General features: G+C 47.9%; 2 protein-coding genes across 2 annotated transcripts; both read left to right on the forward strand.

Moving 5' to 3' along the window:
• Positions 1–2,963: 2,963 nt before the first annotated feature.
• Positions 2,964–10,203, forward strand: LOC109734853 (uncharacterized). Its single transcript, XM_073496073.1, has 9 exons — positions 2,964–3,424; positions 3,731–3,901; positions 4,393–4,527; positions 4,767–4,906; positions 5,055–5,165; positions 5,277–5,402; positions 6,375–6,476; positions 6,951–7,052; positions 9,436–10,203. Exons 2-9 carry the CDS (start codon positions 3,745–3,747, stop codon positions 9,445–9,447), a joined length of 885 nt encoding a protein of 294 aa, XP_073352174.1. The 5' UTR covers positions 2,964–3,424; positions 3,731–3,744; the 3' UTR covers positions 9,448–10,203.
• A 918-nt stretch (positions 10,204–11,121) lies between these two features.
• LOC109734847 (uncharacterized) lies at positions 11,122–15,962 on the forward strand. The gene is made up of 13 exons (XM_020294025.4): positions 11,122–11,356; positions 11,467–11,538; positions 11,745–11,912; positions 12,252–12,383; positions 12,881–13,020; positions 13,110–13,235; positions 13,375–13,500; positions 13,729–13,881; positions 14,558–14,656; positions 14,743–14,841; positions 14,978–15,148; positions 15,256–15,335; positions 15,616–15,962. Exons 1-13 carry the CDS (start codon positions 11,206–11,208, stop codon positions 15,683–15,685), a joined length of 1,587 nt encoding a protein of 528 aa, XP_020149614.1. The 5' UTR covers positions 11,122–11,205; the 3' UTR covers positions 15,686–15,962.
• The last annotated feature ends 905 nt before the right edge of the window (positions 15,963–16,867 follow it).

The following is a 16,867-nucleotide window of genomic DNA, read 5'->3' on the forward strand; positions in this document are numbered from 1 at the left end:
AGCACCTCGGGAACGAGAGCGGTGACTAAAAGCATCAGACCACCAAAACATCAAGTCGCCATCCTTGTCTCCGTTCCGCTCACCGCCACGAGACTCATCTCCTCGTTCCCACCCTGCATCCAAGAGCCAAATCGTCAGAAACCCACCAGAAGAACATGTAAAAGCGACAATAAGGGTAAATAGTGATCCTATCTCCTGTCCCCCTTCACCCTCCCACACATGCATGATTTATTATTCGTGGAAGAAGACTATATCAAATGTTCTAAGTAGGATCGATTAGTTCATCACATCATTATACCAAGATCACACACACACACACACACGGGCAAATCATCTCAAAGGCTGATGCCAACAAAAGAGGGTACACAGTGCAGAAGACCGAGGCCAGCAAAAGAGGGTCCTTGCACAATAAATAGCAATAGAACCAACCAACGATCCTGGAAATAAGAGTACGTACTAAATTTGCAGGCAATGAAATAATCACATTTGTAATGATTGTCCATAGATTTGTCTTAATTGATCATAATCCACTGCACTCCTGACACTAAAAAAAATCATAACCGCTCGTTTCCAAAATATGATGTTGTGAATATAATTAACCTTCATAAGAAAAGGAATAATTTCTAGCCTAGAAATAGCTCACAACCAACAGTATCCATCACCACTATAATGATGTCATAGCAGCTATGAATCCACCCAATTAATCCTTGAGGCAAAGAACGAAATCAGAGACTAACCCAGACCAACAATTAATCTTCATTATACTAACCAGCCATGCAATCAATCCTTAAGCTAAAGAACTAAATCAGAGACTAACCCAGACCAACAATCAACCCTCAAGCCAAACACTCGAACCAACAAATTTGGGACACATTTTAGCCTTACATAATTCAGCGTGTAGTGAATCCTAAAGCCAAAGAACCAAATCAGAGACTAACCAGTTCAAAAGTCAATCCTTAAGCCAAGCACCCAGACCAACTAATATGTGACACACTTCAGACTAATATAATCTAGGAAGCAATCCTCAACGTAAGCACCTAATCCAACAAGTAATCATCAAGGTGAGCACCTAAACCAGGGACTAACCTAACTAACAAGCCATGCCATCCATGCGGTTAACCCTCTCGCTAAATGGCCAAATCATCCGGCAAGCAATCCTCAAGATGAGCACCTAAACCCATGACTAACCGAACTAAATCCACGCCATCTATGCAATTAATCGTCAAGCCAAAGAACCAAATCAGAGACTAATCAGCCCAACTTAACCTAAACACCGAAACCAACAAATCTGGGACACACTTTAGACTGACACAATCCAGCAACTAATCCTCAAGCCAGGCACCTAAACCAGCAAATAACCCAAGGTAACAGTGAGGCCAGCCAAATATTGTAGTCCTGCATAATCAAACAACAGCAGCACATGCCAAACCTACAGCCAACGGACGAAAGAAGGAAGAAACAAAAAACTACGAATCTGGGCTTGCCATTGAGTTGTTTGCAAAGCAACAAAAGACCCCAGGGATCGAAGCAGATCCGAGCACCAAATGCATCCAAAGGAATTAAGAGGAAATAAAGGAAATGCTCACGACCAGAAAGCTTTCTTCCTCCCTCACAACAGTAGCAGACGTCAGGACGACCTTGATCCGCAACAAATGCAAACAACGACAGGAAGGAACCTGCAGCAAAATCGAACGTGAGTCCCGTGACCATATCAAAAGCAACCTAGCAAATCAACTGCGGGAATCCCACAAGCATCTCAACCAGCGCCGACACGCGAGGAAGCCATCGCAGAAGACCAAGGAGGAGCAGTAGATCGAGGACGGTTGACACCTTGAGGAGGAGAACTCCTGCAGTTCGGGAGAAGCAACGGTCAGAGAGAGAGAGAGAGAGAGAGAGAGAGAGAGAATCGGGGGAGTGGAGAGGGCGCTCACCGCTGCCTCCGCAAGATGGATCGGAGGCGGCTCACCTTGGGTCGTCTTCTTCCTGGAGGAGCACGAACACAAGGACAACGGTCCGGTGCTCCCACTGTGTGGTCGAACAGGAGGTGTCGAGGGCCGGCGACGGATGGCGGCTCGACCTCCCCTGGTCGTTCTCCTCCTTCCCGCCGTGCTCCTGCTCCTGCTGCGGCCCTCGCCGTCGATGGTGGCCGCGGCGGCTTGGAAGAAGGGGGGTCGGGGTCAGCGCGAAGGGGCTCAAACCGGCCAGACCAGCGAGAGGTTGCCGCGGAGCACCGCGCCACGGCGGAGAAGGAGGAGGGGGTGGGCCGCCCGCCGAGGGTAGGCGGCGGCGATGGTGTGGCGGACGGGGAGGATGGGAGAGAGATGTGCGGGAGAGGGAAGTGGAGGAGAGATCGGCTGATTGGGGATGAGGCAACGAATAGGAGAAGGGCGCATGTTGACCTAAGATGTGAAAAGACAAAAATACCCTCTGCGGGGCACGGGAATAACGGCGGTGGCACGAGATCTTTACAGCGGGGGTGAAACTGTTCATTGTAGCAGTGTCACGGACTCGATCCGACGGCCGATGTCAACCGGTGGGGTGATCCGACGGTGCAAAACGCATCAAAAAATCGATCGAACGGCCAAAAAAATGATCTAAACTCTGAGAACGCTCGGGAGCTCCCAACTAACATAGTTATAGTTCTGGATGATAAAACTCTCTTGCCATCGGGAGAGAAAAAAACGTAGCGGTGCGCGCGACACGCACGCAAGCCACACTCTGCTACACTATTTTGGGCACACACTCGATGCATCCACTACGTTGAAGTGATAGCTGCAGCAGAAGCAGCTCGCCATCACTCCGCTCACCCACAGCCACAGTGCACCAACACATGGGCACCGTCACGCCTCCCCGGATTCTCCGTCGTCAACCGCAGTCAACTCAACGGTCCTCCCACTGACGCCTCCGCACCCCGTCCCGTCCCGTCGCATCCCATCCTTCTCTCTCCCACTTCCCTCTCCCTTCTCCCACACCGAGGCTCCCTTTCCTTGCTTCCCCTAGAAGCCACCGCCCCACCGCTGCTAAACCCAACCGTCTGCCCGCACGCTTCCAGAGCCTACTCGAGCTCTGTCCCGCCATGGAGAATGGGAGGATCCCTAGCGGCGCCGGAGGAGGAGGAGGCGGCGCGAGCGCGAGCGACCTCCAGAGAGCAGCGGCGACTCGCGCCCTCACCGACGCCGCCGCCCGCCTCGGCCTCCAGGCCACCGTCACCGACGTGGGTACGTGCGTGCGCACGCGACCCCCTCCGCTCTGTCTCGCCTCACCATTTCGGGCGAGATTCATTCGCTCTACCATGGCCCCTGACGTGTTCCTTCCTGGCCTCCCGCTCGTCGCGCGCGCGATCTAGGTAGCACCGGCTGGCAGTGGCCGCCGCAGGAGCAGTTCCTCTTCGCGTGCGAGGACGGCGACCTGGACCGCCTCAAGGGTAAGATCCTCCTCCGTAATGCCATTGTTCTGGATTAGGGTTTTATTTTAGCCGTGGTTGCTAAATGCTAATGCTATGTGATGATGGTCTGTTCACTTTTATTGATTGATTTCGCCCTTTTGGGGCCCTTCTATATTACTGTATTTTGGTAATGTTAAGTTGGATTTCGGAAGGTACATTTATATTACCCTCAGTTTACCGGGTATCTTGATCTTGTTTCATGCAACAATCTTGTTGGAAATTGTATCATATATATGCGAGGCTGTGCCTTAATGTGGTTCTTTTGAAATCTGGGTCGTCTTGAAGCCGTGGTAGATGGCATGGACGACGATGACAGGGAGTCGCTTGCCTACGTGAGGTTCAGGGGCGTTGGGGCATTGCATTCCGCAGCATCCAAGGGTGATATGGGGATCTGCAAGTACTTGGTGGAGGAGCTTGGATTTGATGTCGACTCCGAGGCTGCTAATCCCGGCTCTGGTACGGCGCCTCTTCGAAATTAAATGCTTGTGTGTTTCAGTTGAGCTCTTGTGTCTGGGAAGCAAGCTACTTACTTCATTCCACGCGTTCCATTTATAGGGATTTCCTTATTTGTTTCATCTCTCGTGTACGGGCTGGTTAATTAAATTCTTACCATTCAGTTTATTACTTCGTTTAAACATATTTTTGCCGCGTAATATAAGCTTGTGCTAGTGAAACCTGATGATTATAAGATCTCCTTCTAAAAACATGCTTGTGAATGAGGTTTTCCGATGCAATATTAATTATACCACCACTTGTTTATATGCACCTGCAAGTGTATATATCTGTGAGATTTCAATCTTCATTATTGCTTGTGATATGCATCCCTTCATATGCTAAGGGAGCGAAGAAGGCAGCAGTAGATTTCTTAGGCCCAACCGTTTGTTATTACGGTATGGCAGGGTGTCAATGTTTGACTAAATTGCTTGATTGTAATGCTCTGTTGGCAGGTGCGACGCCTTTGTCTTTTGCGGTGGGGCATGGGGAAGTGAATGCCACAAGGTATTTTCTTGAAAAAGGTGCTGATCCCAACATAAAAGATTCCTCCAACGGCACGACGCCTCTGCATGAAGCAGTAGCAACAGGTGCCTATTTCTTCACATTCTGCTCCGTAAAAAATGGTTGCATATGACAAGTATCATATTTCTCTGTTGAATTGCTGTCCGATCTGGTTATGAGTTGATCATCCCACTTTTAGTTTATGATTGGGATGCGGCGGGGGAGTGATAATACCCAAAACGAATTTGTTCTGAATTGATAAAAAAATTGTCAATGTGTCGTGGATACGGTACTCAAACTGTGTGGATGCCTCCTTTCTTGCTAGGCTGTGATGAAATTGCACGACTGCTGCTATCGAAAGGAGCTAATGTTGATGCACCTTCTCCTCATGGGACACCTCTAGTTGCCGCTGCAGCTCATGGGAAGTTCAGTGCTATGAAGATTTTGCTGGAGCACCATGCAGATGTAATTAGTAAATTGATGTTCTTCCATTTGAGCTATTTTCTTTTCTTCATAGCTCAAGTTCTTATGCATATACAATCCCTAGAATCATATTTCTCCAACATATATGGAACCTGGGAAGTGACTTTTGTTTTTCAAACTAAAATTGCAGCCGAATAAAGTCTCATGGGACCTTGGTACACCCCTGACCACATCACTCTATGTTACTCCTGAAAGAATGAATGGATCCACTTGCTTAGAGTGCATGAAACTTCTTGTCAAGGTATGGTGTGCTGTTCACATTCTGCACATTATGATTGCTTGAGCGAATCTTATGGTGGAAGATACCTTTTGTATTCTCCATGTGTTTTATGTTATGTCTGTTCACCCACAGGCTGGTGCGGATGTCAATTGTACAACTCCTGAAACTCCATTGGCGATAGCAACTAACAATGGCTTAACCACATGCGTTAAATACTTGTTGGAGGTTGGCGCAAATATCAATGTTCCATCTAAGCAGGTGAATTATTTTTCTAATTTATGTTAGTTCTTAAACCTTGATACTTGATGCTCTAACATCATTGTTGTTTTCTCTGACACTTGTTGGATCCAGACCTAGTATCATTCATGACTTCGCTTTTCAATATGGGCAATTTCATGTTTAGCTTAGTGTTTGTAGGCGCCCAATGATGTTACGTTTTTACTAGTTCCATGAGAAATTTTAGATCCAGACATGTCACAAGCCAAATAACTGTTTGTTTTGTCTCAAACTGGTTGTCTTTCATGGCATTATGTTATAAATTATGTATCTTCGTGTTTTTGCAAAAATCTTCTCGCGTCATTTTTTTCAACTCACAGCCCTTGTATTTTCCTTTTTTCTATCCTCCATACCCTGGCCTGCTTGGGAAACCAAGGTACCCTCTCTCTCACACACATGGATATTGAAGTGATGGAAAACAAATAAGGACATTTATGCAGTGTTTTTTTGTTGGTATAAACTGGTATCAGGTGCCTCTTGTTGCCAGAATTTAGATGGCTGGCGACAAGTCCATGCAAGAAGATGATGCAATAATCAAACTCTACTCATCTCGTTGATGAATAGATAGAGCACTTTGATCTGCTTTCAAGAATAATAGTCTGAAAGCTAGATAGATAGTTTCCTAGATCCATCCATTTTGGGGTCAAAACTATAGGATGGAGCTAAGATAGGATATTTGATGGATCCATCAGAGGTATACAGTGTAATAAACGGGATATTTGGAATCATTTCATTGAGAACTGGGAAATTTACTCTGCATATTAATAGTTGGGTGATGTATGAAAGTAATCCATGTCATTGTGTTAGAATGCCATCTTCAGTTCTGTACAGTTAATATGTCATCAGCTATTCTTATTACTAGGAGAAATAAGACAGGTTATCCTGCCTTAGTACAGTTTTGCAGCATCTGTAATTTTTAACGTATCTTAACATAAGTTTTGTTTAATTATTTAGGTTAAGAAAGGTGACAGTGATAGCAAAGCTTCACTGAAATCAAGTGTTGCAAAAGCTGCTGAAGGGAAGAACTATGTTGCTGCATCAAAATTCTATTCTGAGGTATATTGTTGTGCAATCATTTCGATGGCCCTCTACTGAACAAGCTGTTGGAGAGCACTGTTATTTTCATATTGCTAAGACATCACTAAGTAGTGAACAATAGCTTGGCATCCTACGAATGTACATGTTCACACAATACAGGTTACTGATTCCCACATCTAAGAATGCTTGTTGTGCTGCTATAATTGACAGGTATAGCTGTGTAGGGTCGGGAGTTAACATACCAGCAAAAGCAAGTTACTGTTGATTTGTGTCTTTTGACTAATATTTCTATCCCCTTTTTAAGTATATAGATTATTATTTTTTAACAATATTTCACCTTGAGTATATCTCTGCATGTATCCTGCTGTATGAAGAAAACCATGTTTTTTTGTACTAGTTCGGGGAATGAGACATCCGTTATTCCGACATTTTACAGCCTGTGGCATCTTATTTTTCGATTTAATGTTGGTACAAGTTCTCTTAATAATGTAGGACAAGTCAAGTGACAAAGATAGGAAGGCTTGGCTGAAATCACAAGGTGCAAAAGCAGTTGAGTGCAAGGACTATGCTGCGGCATCAAAATTCTATACGGAGGTAAGTGCTGTTACTGAAAAACCATTGGAAAACACTTCTATTTCTGTATTGCTAATGTAACATTAACTAGTCGACATTAGCTGGGAACTGATTTTTAAACATCCTTCCTAATTTACATGTCTGCGCTATGTACTGACTAGTTTCACACAACTAGGTTACAGCTTAATTAGGATTTAGGAATCAGAATTTGGGGGTGATTTTTGCCGAAAAAGGCTTTCGCCCTGCTTTATATATAAAGCATCAAACCACAAGCATTCAGTACAAACACACGCTACGCCACCGCAACACACGCACACACCCAGGACAGGATACATAGGCGCTGAGCGCAGCAACACCACTCCTAGCACTACCGCCCCGAAGAGATGAAGCTACATATGACGAACCATACGCTCCAAGGCGGCGCCTTCAGGAAGGGTACGACGCCGGAGCGCCGCCACCTCCCGATCCAAGGATCAGAGTTTCCCCCGGAGCCGCATGACGGGCAATGAGAGCCGCGACGACGCCTTCAAGAAGGGAACGATCTTCGCCGCCGCCGGTCCGTCCGAAGATAGAGCAGGTTTTCACCTCGGCCAATATTTACCGCCACCGAACGCCACACCCCGGCAACCACGCCGCCCACACGACCATGGTGACCGGGTAGCACCAAGGCACGGGCTCTGCCCAAGAGCACCGCGCAACCACCACCAGGGCCGCCGCCCCAGCATCCAAGACCTCGACACCACCTCACCCGAGACCCGCCGCACCCCAACGGAAGGGACGAGCGGAAAGGTCCCACCTTTCGCGCCCCTGGGCAACCCCCAACGTCGAGACCCAATAGGTCGGCCAGAACTGGCATCCACCGACCCATCCTGCTGCCCCAAGCGCGAGACGAGCTCGGTCCTGCAGCACCGAGAGGGGGACGAGGTCGGTCCTGCTGCACCGTGCGCGAGACGAGCTCGGTCCTGCTGCACCGTGCGCGAGACGAGCTCGGTCCTGCTGCATCGTGCGCGAGACGAGCTCGGTCCTGCGGCATCGGGCGCGAGACGAGCGGTGGACCGCAGCTGGGAGAGGACCAGCCCATTGATGGGGGTAGCGCCCGGGCGACGAGGAGATGGGGTGAAGGTCGAGACAGCCCGAACGCGGACAAACCGACGCCAAAGAAGCCGGCCGTTGCCGCGGGCAGATCCATCGAGCCACCGTGAAGCCGCCACGACACTGGTAGGCCACCACCGAGACCTACCCCTGCCGCCGCCCATGGCCGGAGCAACGGCCACGCCCAGCCGCTGCCCTACCCGCGTCGCCCGGCGAGCTCCAAGCGCTGGAGCCGCCGAGCACGCACCACCGGAGCCAGGCGCCGCCGGCCGGCCCCCAAAGCCAGATCCGACCGGATCCGGCAAGAGACCGGTCGCGCGCCACCTCCCGAGACGGGAGCACCGCAGCCGCCCCGCGCGCAGAACGAGGGACGTCGGAGCGCCGCCACCAGCAGGCCACCCCGCTGCCCCGCGAAACCGCCACCGCGCCGCTGGATCCCGCGGACGTCCAGCGCCGCCGCTCGAAGGAGCCGCCCCGCGCCGGCGCCCACAAGCGGACGGGGATGGAAGGCCCCGCCGTCGCCGCGCCCCCCGGGCTTTGCCCGATGGAGCTCGCCGGCGACGGCGGGGGGAGCCCCCCGGGCGCGCGCGGGCGCGCTGCGGGAGGGGAGGGGAGGGGAGGGGAGGAGAGGGGGGGAGCGGGGCGGGCCGGGAGGCGCGCGCCCGGCGGCCGGCGGCAGCGGGGCGGCTAGGTCGGGGCGGCGGCGGCGAGGGTAGGAACCCTAGCGGAGCGGGTCCAGGGGGTGATTTTTCCCGCAAAGTGAAAATAACTGAAGGGAGGTTCTCCAAATTGGATTTCATACTCCACCAAAGGGAAACAGTCATGGTTGATTTATCTGTTTTGACTTAATTTTTATGTTTTCGTAAGTGCGTAAATCATTATTTCTTTAAATAAATTTGGATGACATTTATAACTGATAAAATCCCGCATTGCACTCCTTCTGTAGCTGCTCTTCAACGATTGCTTAATTAAATTGCCTTTAAGCAGCAGCGATGTCATGGACCGTGTTTTGTCGAACCTTGGTGCTTGTATGATGGTTTCACGCTATGAAAGTTGATCTTACTTTGCTCGCTGTTTGGTACAGTAGTACGTAGTTACATATTGTACTGTAGCATATCATTCCTTGCGCGACAAAAAAAGGAAGGGTCCAGATACATCCATTTCAGCGACAGCTAATATGAGACGGAGGGAGTACTTGCTAGCTCCGTGTTCAAACAAAAGGAGGACTATGAAACGAAACCGGACGGAGCATCTCTAATCCCATTTCATCGCGTTTAACTGACAAACATTTCTAATTGGTTGGCAATTTCAGGGGGGCGGTTGAGGCAATGAGGAAGGAACAGTCTGAGGCGAGTCTCCGCCCACTGGATTAGTTCTTCAGGAGTGCGTCCATGGACATGCATGAGCCGCTGCCGCTGCAGGCACAGGGTTGGGCCCCGCACTTTCCCTGCCCGTGTTTCAAGCGTCCATGATTGAGCCTGCCGCTCCGGATCCGCAGCCCCAGTTTGCCGCTGACCACCCACCAGGGAGTTGAATGCTGGTGGCCGGTGCTACTCCAGAGCCCAGAGCACGGGCCGAGCGACCTGCAAACCACCAAGAGATGCAATTATGTTGACAAAGGAATTTTGAATGTGCTAATAATTTACTTAAGGCTTGGCTAGGTCTTGGTGGTAGACATGTTTGGTTAATTGCCACTCCTATGATGTACCGGATGTTATGGACGTTTAAATGATGTACCAGGTTTCTCAACAAAAAAAAAAAGAACAAGAGATGCAATTACTTGACAAAGGTGGAAGAATTAATCGACCCACACTCTGGTCGGTGGGACGAAGCACTAATCCGCTCATGTCTCTACCCCGTTGATGTAGACCGGGTCTTGCAAATTCCTCTTCGATTGGAAATAGTTGAAGACTGTGTGGCGTGAAACTGCACTGATTTTATATATATGATGTGACCGTTATATATTCATAGTGTTTGCACAGATACATAGAGACAGTGGCGGATCCAGGAGGAAAACAGAGGGTGGGCTCAAAGTTAACGACGAGAAAACTAAATGTCCACTCAAGGAAAAAAAATCATTATCTCTTAACCCCTTTCTCTAGATAAACTGGAATATTCCCAGATCACCGCTGGAAACATGTAGTATTTACTACTCCCTCCGTTCCATATAAGAGCGTTTTGTACACTATGCTAGTGTAAAAAATGCTCCTATGCTATGGGACGGAGGGGGTACGATTTTTCTGGATATTTTGGAAACTATTAAAGTTTGAATAAAATTTGGATCTGTCGTCAATACTTGCCACGTCAGTGCGTTGCACCCGTTCGCCGCCGTACGTCGGTGCCTCACTGATGCATCCATCCTCATGTCGGTGTGTGGGCACGTCCTCTCGGTGATGTGCATTCCCACACTAGATGGTGACACATTTAGCAACGACCCACATAAAAACTGGACGACAACACATGGGAAAGATAAGTGGGGGAGGCGATCTTGTTTCTCCCCTCGGTGATGATGGCCGGTGAACGCTACAATCAACATCCGTGGCCTCCCGACCCGCGACCATAAATTGCGGCAAACAGGTGAGAGGCGAAGGAGAGAGGGAGGCGAATCCACGGCCATGACAAACCGATGACCGTGCCACCCACAGCAGAAACGGCAGGGGGTGGGGAGGGACGGTACCGCCCACGGGTAGAAACCGCGGAAGAGGGGCGAGGGAGAATGGTTCACCTGAACAAGCTTGGAGCTTGGAAGCAGTGGATGTACGCCTAGCATTTCCATTTCAAAACCCCCGAGCAGTAGCCACCATTTCCGGTGCCGCGTAGCGGAAACCCCTCCCCCACCTGCTCCCTGCACGATCGCGACCGTCGGCTACGACACGTGGCGCCCGATCCCCCGCATCCCGCGCTCCCGAGTCTATCTCTCTCCCACGTTCCCGCCCCTCCCATCCCATCCCATCCCATAAAGCACGCAGCGGCAGCGGCCACCTTCCCGAAGCTTCCGCCTCCACACACCGGAATCCAAACCCCCACCGACCCAACCCCACTCCCTCCCTCACCGCCCTCCAGGGTTCTGCGGCCGCGCTCCATGGCGAAGGGGAGGCGCCGCGCCGTCGCCGCCGGCGGCGGCCGGCCCCGCGGGGGCGGGTCTGCCGGAGCGGCGGCCGCTTCGGGGAGCAAGGACTACATCTCCGCCGGCGTCAACCTCATGGGCGCCCACCTCGGGATGCGCCGCATGAGTACGTCCGTCGCGCCACCACCGATATCCGTCGCCCTCTCCCTCCGATCTGTCCGGGTAGAGGTCTCTAACTAATGGCCGGCGGTGTGCCCCTGTTTTTTTTGCTTCCAGACAGCGAGCAGTCGGAGGCGATTAAGCGCGTCATCGAGTCCTCGGACGTCGTCGACCCCGACCGCGCCATGAGTGAGCACCCCCCGCGAAATGCCCCTCCTTTTTCCCTCCTTCTAGCTAGGGTTTGGGTTTTCCCAGGGTTCTCGCCCAGCATTGTGCGGTCAACTGTTGGTCCCTGTCTCTTGGGTCCCTTGATGTTGGCTTCTGCAAGATTTATTTTACTTCTCAAAAAAACTTGTGCCTTGACGTGGCTCCTTTGGGAAATCTGCGTTTTGTAGGGATGTTGGACAATGTGAATGCGAGCGACAGCGATTCGTCGGACAACGAGGAGATGGAGGACTATGGGCCGCTGCACGAGGCGGCCGGCACGGGGAGGATGGACACCTGCAAGTACCTGGTGGAGGAGCTTGGGTTCGACATCAATGCTGATGCCAACAATGATTCGGGTATATGCCCCTGCTGCTTCCTCAATGCTAGATTAAATGCTGTATTGTGTGGGCTCATTCATCTCTATATGTAGTAAATTGTTTGCTGTACATGTGTAACCTACACTGCAGGTTCTTAATTTCGTGCATGCATTTTCTCAATAAACTTTGCATTTTGCATTTTGCAATGCTATATTATCTGTAAATATATTGTGCTGATGTGTGGATTGTTATATGTTAAAGTTGTAGTTGCGGTCCGGTATGCGATGGCGCATTTGTAGGACTTTTATGCCTCACTCACATTATGTTGTGTTTGTCTGCCAAAGATGTCTGATCTGAGTTATTTGAATGCTCTGGCAGGCATGACACCCTTGGCTTGTGCGGTGGCGCGTGGTAAAGCAATTGCTGTGAGGTATTTGCTTGACAAAGGCGCTAATCTGAATAAGCAAGACAGTGTGGGCTTTTCTCCTCTGCACTATGCTACAAAGAAAGGTGGTTCTCTCTTTCAGCACCTATTTACATTTGTATCTTTACTATTTTGTCGCTGCATAAATGTTTTTGCCACTTATTACTCATTTTCTTTGTTAGAGGCCCTGCCTGATCTGGTTACCAATGAGTAATGGCCATGCCCAGTTTGTTTTTAGACTGCATATCTATATGTTTGTAGTACTTTGTACTCAAAGCATGACGGTTTGTTGCATCTAAGCACTATGACATGTATAACGTGCCTCTTGGATATATTTTATTACCTCTTATGTGTTTACTCTCTAGTATGAAATGGAATTCAATTGCTTATTTTGCCAGTTTGTACTTGAAGCTATGTGCACTGTGTATGTGTATCTCTGTCCTCAAAATACATCACTTTATTCAATTGAATAGTGTAGTCCTGATCTTATGATCTGTGTTACTTTATTGTCCTAAAATAAGAATTGTCTAAAACAACTTAGTATTCATTGTAATTAATATACTTTACTTCTCATTTTTCTTAGGAAACGATGGGCTGGTACGACTGTTGCTATCCAAAGGAGCTAGTGCTGATATATCCTCTTGTGAAGGGACACCACTACACGTGGCTGTGTCGGATGGGAATTATGGCATCGTCCAGTCTTTATTGCAGCATGATGCAGATGTAATAAGTAGTTTAATGTTTTGATTCTGTATCTGTAGAATTATTTTGCTTTTTCATGGGAACTGACTTTGTTGCGCAAATACCTGTAGCCAAACAGGGTTTTTTCAGATTTAGGAACACCCATGACTGCTGCAGTTCTTTGTGCTGATGTTATTTGTGTCGCTGGAAAAATTTCTGTGTCTGCTGCTTTGAAGTGCATGAAGCTTCTTGTCAAGGTACGGTAACCAATTCATCTTCTTTTTATCTTGACTGCTGCGGGAAATCCAGTGTGGCTTTTGTTGTACCGGATTTCTGAATTTTATGGAAGTGTAAATATCCACACAGATTCATTTATTACACTGGTTGTATCCACAGGCTGGTGCTGGTTTGAACTGCACGACTCCTGATACTCCATTGGTGATAGCAACCAGCAAAGACTTAACTGAATGTGTCCAGTACTTGTTGGAGGTCGGTGCAGATGCCAATATTCCAAGCAACTATGTAAGTTTTTGACTTTTGTGACTTGCTTTTCTTGAATAATATTATCCTTGGCACTTCTAAACTGAGACTCGTGGTGATGATGTCGTGTTGGTAACTGTTGGAGCACGTGGGAATGTCTTAATTATTGCTGCTTTACTGTATCACACTTGTTTTTAATTGGATGTATCCTGTGTCTCTGTTAAAACATATTTGCGATCATCCTAAATATTTTCCTCCTGTACACAACAGAATGGTACGACACCAATAGAAATCGCTGCAGACTCTGGAAAAAGAGAGCTCGTGGAGATTCTATTTCCATACACTAAACCCATTCAACGTGTGTCAAACTGGAGTGTTGATGGAATCATTACCCACGCAAAATCAAAGCACTTGAAGGACAAGGTACAAACTCAATTTGAAGTTCATTTATTTCGATGCCGCAATCTGTAGAATCTTATGTTTCTCCTGTTTGTGAGATATGTATGAAATAAGGTGAATGCCATTCGTTTGTGATGGTGTGATATTCTTTTCCACGGAATCTGCCTAGCAGCTACTAAATAACAAATATGTAGAAACAGTATTGCAGAACCATCACTTGGACAAAGTTGACTAGTTTAGTCTGGCAAGTAAATTCAGGAAGTCCTGAACACATATATAGTGAAACTCTGGTCAATAGGGAAGCAAAATAGCAAATACAAAATAGAAACATAATCCTATTAACTGGTTGCATGAAACAGAACTTTTAATAGGTTGTTCCATTGAGATAGCATCATGGTGTTACTCACTGCAAGTCAGTCAAGTATGTTTTGGTGCGCATATTCATTTGCCATCATTTACTGGTTTTTAGGTGTTTTCATTGCACAATTTTGCCAATGCCATTGCTTGGAGATGGAAGTACCACGTTTAAGGCATTCCAATTGTTCGTAATTAAACATGCTTACGAATTGAAGTGATAAAATTGTTGCTCTATAAAAGTATTGCTGTTCTTACTTCTATAAAAGTTGTTTAATTGAGCTTCTCCATGTTTGTTAACTTTCATGTTTTGTACTTATTAACATGCTTAACCATCGTGATTCAGGGTAAGCAATGTGATAAGGCCAGCAAGGTTAAGCAAAGTGACAAGGACAGCAAGGTTAAGCGGAAAGAGGATGCCAGTGCACGGAAGTCCTCTTCCGAGGTATGTATATCTTGCACATCTAGCACACTATAAAAGCTGCATCAAATGGGTACTGTGGATATAAATGTCTTCTCTTAATGGTGTAGGAGAAGGTAATTCAAGATAAGAAGGCTGAGCTGAAATCACTTGGTGCAAAAGCAGTAGAGGAAAAGGACTATGCCGGTGCATCAAAATTCTACAGCGAGGTATATTGTTGCAGCTGTTCCATATTTGTGGTAACATAGTTGGCTGTTGGGCATGGATGTATACGCTCTGTCCTTTTGAGTTTGAGTGGTTTGATTCTGGGATAACGGATCGTGCTTGGGATTTGGTTTGACGCAGGCAATCAAAGTGGATCCTAAAGATGCAACGCTCTATTCGAATAGAAGCCTATGCCATCTAAGGATTGGTGAAGCACATGATGCTCTGGTGGATGCTGATGCTTGCATCAGGCTGCGGCCTGATTGGCCAAAGGGTTACTGCCGGAAAGGAGCTGCCTTAACAGCGCTCAAGGTCAGACAAAACCACACATGGCTAGCCTTTAACTCGCTGTTTTACATTTCAACCCCATCTCCCCCAGTAGACAATGATGTGCTTCGTTTTTTTTTTGTAATCATTAGGATCACAAGGAAGCATGCGATGCGTACATGGCTGCGGTGAAACTGGATCCTTCAAATCAGGAGCTGCATGAAGCATTTTGGTATTACTCTTTCCGCTTAACCTTGCAATGCGGAGTATTTCCATCTTGCCTTTCTTTTCCTGAACATGTCTTCTAATTCCAAGGACTGCTTAAATAGAACCTGGTTTTAACTCCACATGTAGCTCTGTCACTATTTTGGTATTGCTTGCACACTGTCGTTGTGTACTGCTAGTTTCATGCATCTTGTGCATTCTTTGGAATACATTGAAGTTTGCACGGTTTGAATTGAACCCTGGCCACCATGGAGGCTCCATAACAACGGTTGTTGCGCCATTTTCAGGGAGGCGGTTGCGGCAATGAAGGCGGAACTTGGCGCTGGACAAAGCGGCAGCTCATCGGACTCCGATTAGGGCCGCGGCCTGGGTGGACGTGCCCAGTGGTTCCCTTCCAGGCTTCTCATTGCGTGCGTGTTTACGTCTGGCGAAACTGTCGATCTCTTTTTTGTCATGGACGTATGGCGAAGTGGCGCTCAGTTCCTTAGAAACGCCGCGCTGTTGCTACATGGGCCATGGCTGCTCGTGCGAGCGCTTTGAATTAGTCTGGTGCTTTGACGATCTGTTTGAAGCATGGATGGTGCTGTATTTTGCTAGACTCTGGTGATGGATGCTTTGGATTGAACTTGTTTTATCGTCTCTGTTTGGTCCGTCCAAATCCGTCTACAGATGCCCTAGGCCGTTTTGAACTTCTTTCAGTTAGCCGCACTGCATGGTTGAGAAGAATTTAAAAGGATGATGATTTGGATGAGCGGCTGGGTTGGGTGGGCATTGGAATCGCCGGACGCTCTGCATAGTTGTCCTAATAACTTCAGCCTGGGCTCGCTTGTATTTATCCAAGAAAGCCTTCAATCTAAAGTGGATCATCAGAAAAGAAATAGACACCACCGATCATTTATTTCCTTTTGTTTGCGACGTGGAACACAACGACTAGAAAAAACCACATGAACTGAGTGAAAGAGTGTTTGATGGCACATGAAAAGCTAAAGAATTTTGTCGGCATACCACTCAGTGGAATCACCAACACCAACACGGCAACAAATTGAGAAGGGTACAGCTGATGAGGACATATCACCCTGGGAATTTGGGTACCCTAACCCGCTATCGGAACCCGAATTGTCAGGTAATTCGGATATCGGGTCAAGGTTTGGTTCTCATTTCTTGGCTATTCGGTTTCCGGGTTCCAGTCTGAAAAATCCGAAATACCCATACTACCCGAATTATTCATGCTACTATCACACTGTCATGTTACCCATACTACTTGAATTATTCATACGAAAAAGCTGATGTGTGCTCTGAATATTTCGGGTTTTCTGGGTATCCGGATTACCCAAACCGAAATTTTGGGGTTTTTTTACAGAAAAAATTCTGTTCCCATTTTCGAGTACCCGAATTACCCATAAACCGAACTACTCGAACCGAAATAAACGAACGCTTAGGGTGACATATGATAATTTATTTGCAACGCCCCGTCTGCAATCAGGGTTGTGAGAGTGCCTAACATGCATTCTGTTTTATGTTCTCGAGTGAAGCAAGTTT

This window comes from Aegilops tauschii, chromosome 4 (genome assembly GCF_002575655.3).
Source record: "Aegilops tauschii subsp. strangulata cultivar AL8/78 chromosome 4, Aet v6.0, whole genome shotgun sequence".
Taxonomy (NCBI): domain Eukaryota; kingdom Viridiplantae; phylum Streptophyta; class Magnoliopsida; order Poales; family Poaceae; genus Aegilops; species Aegilops tauschii.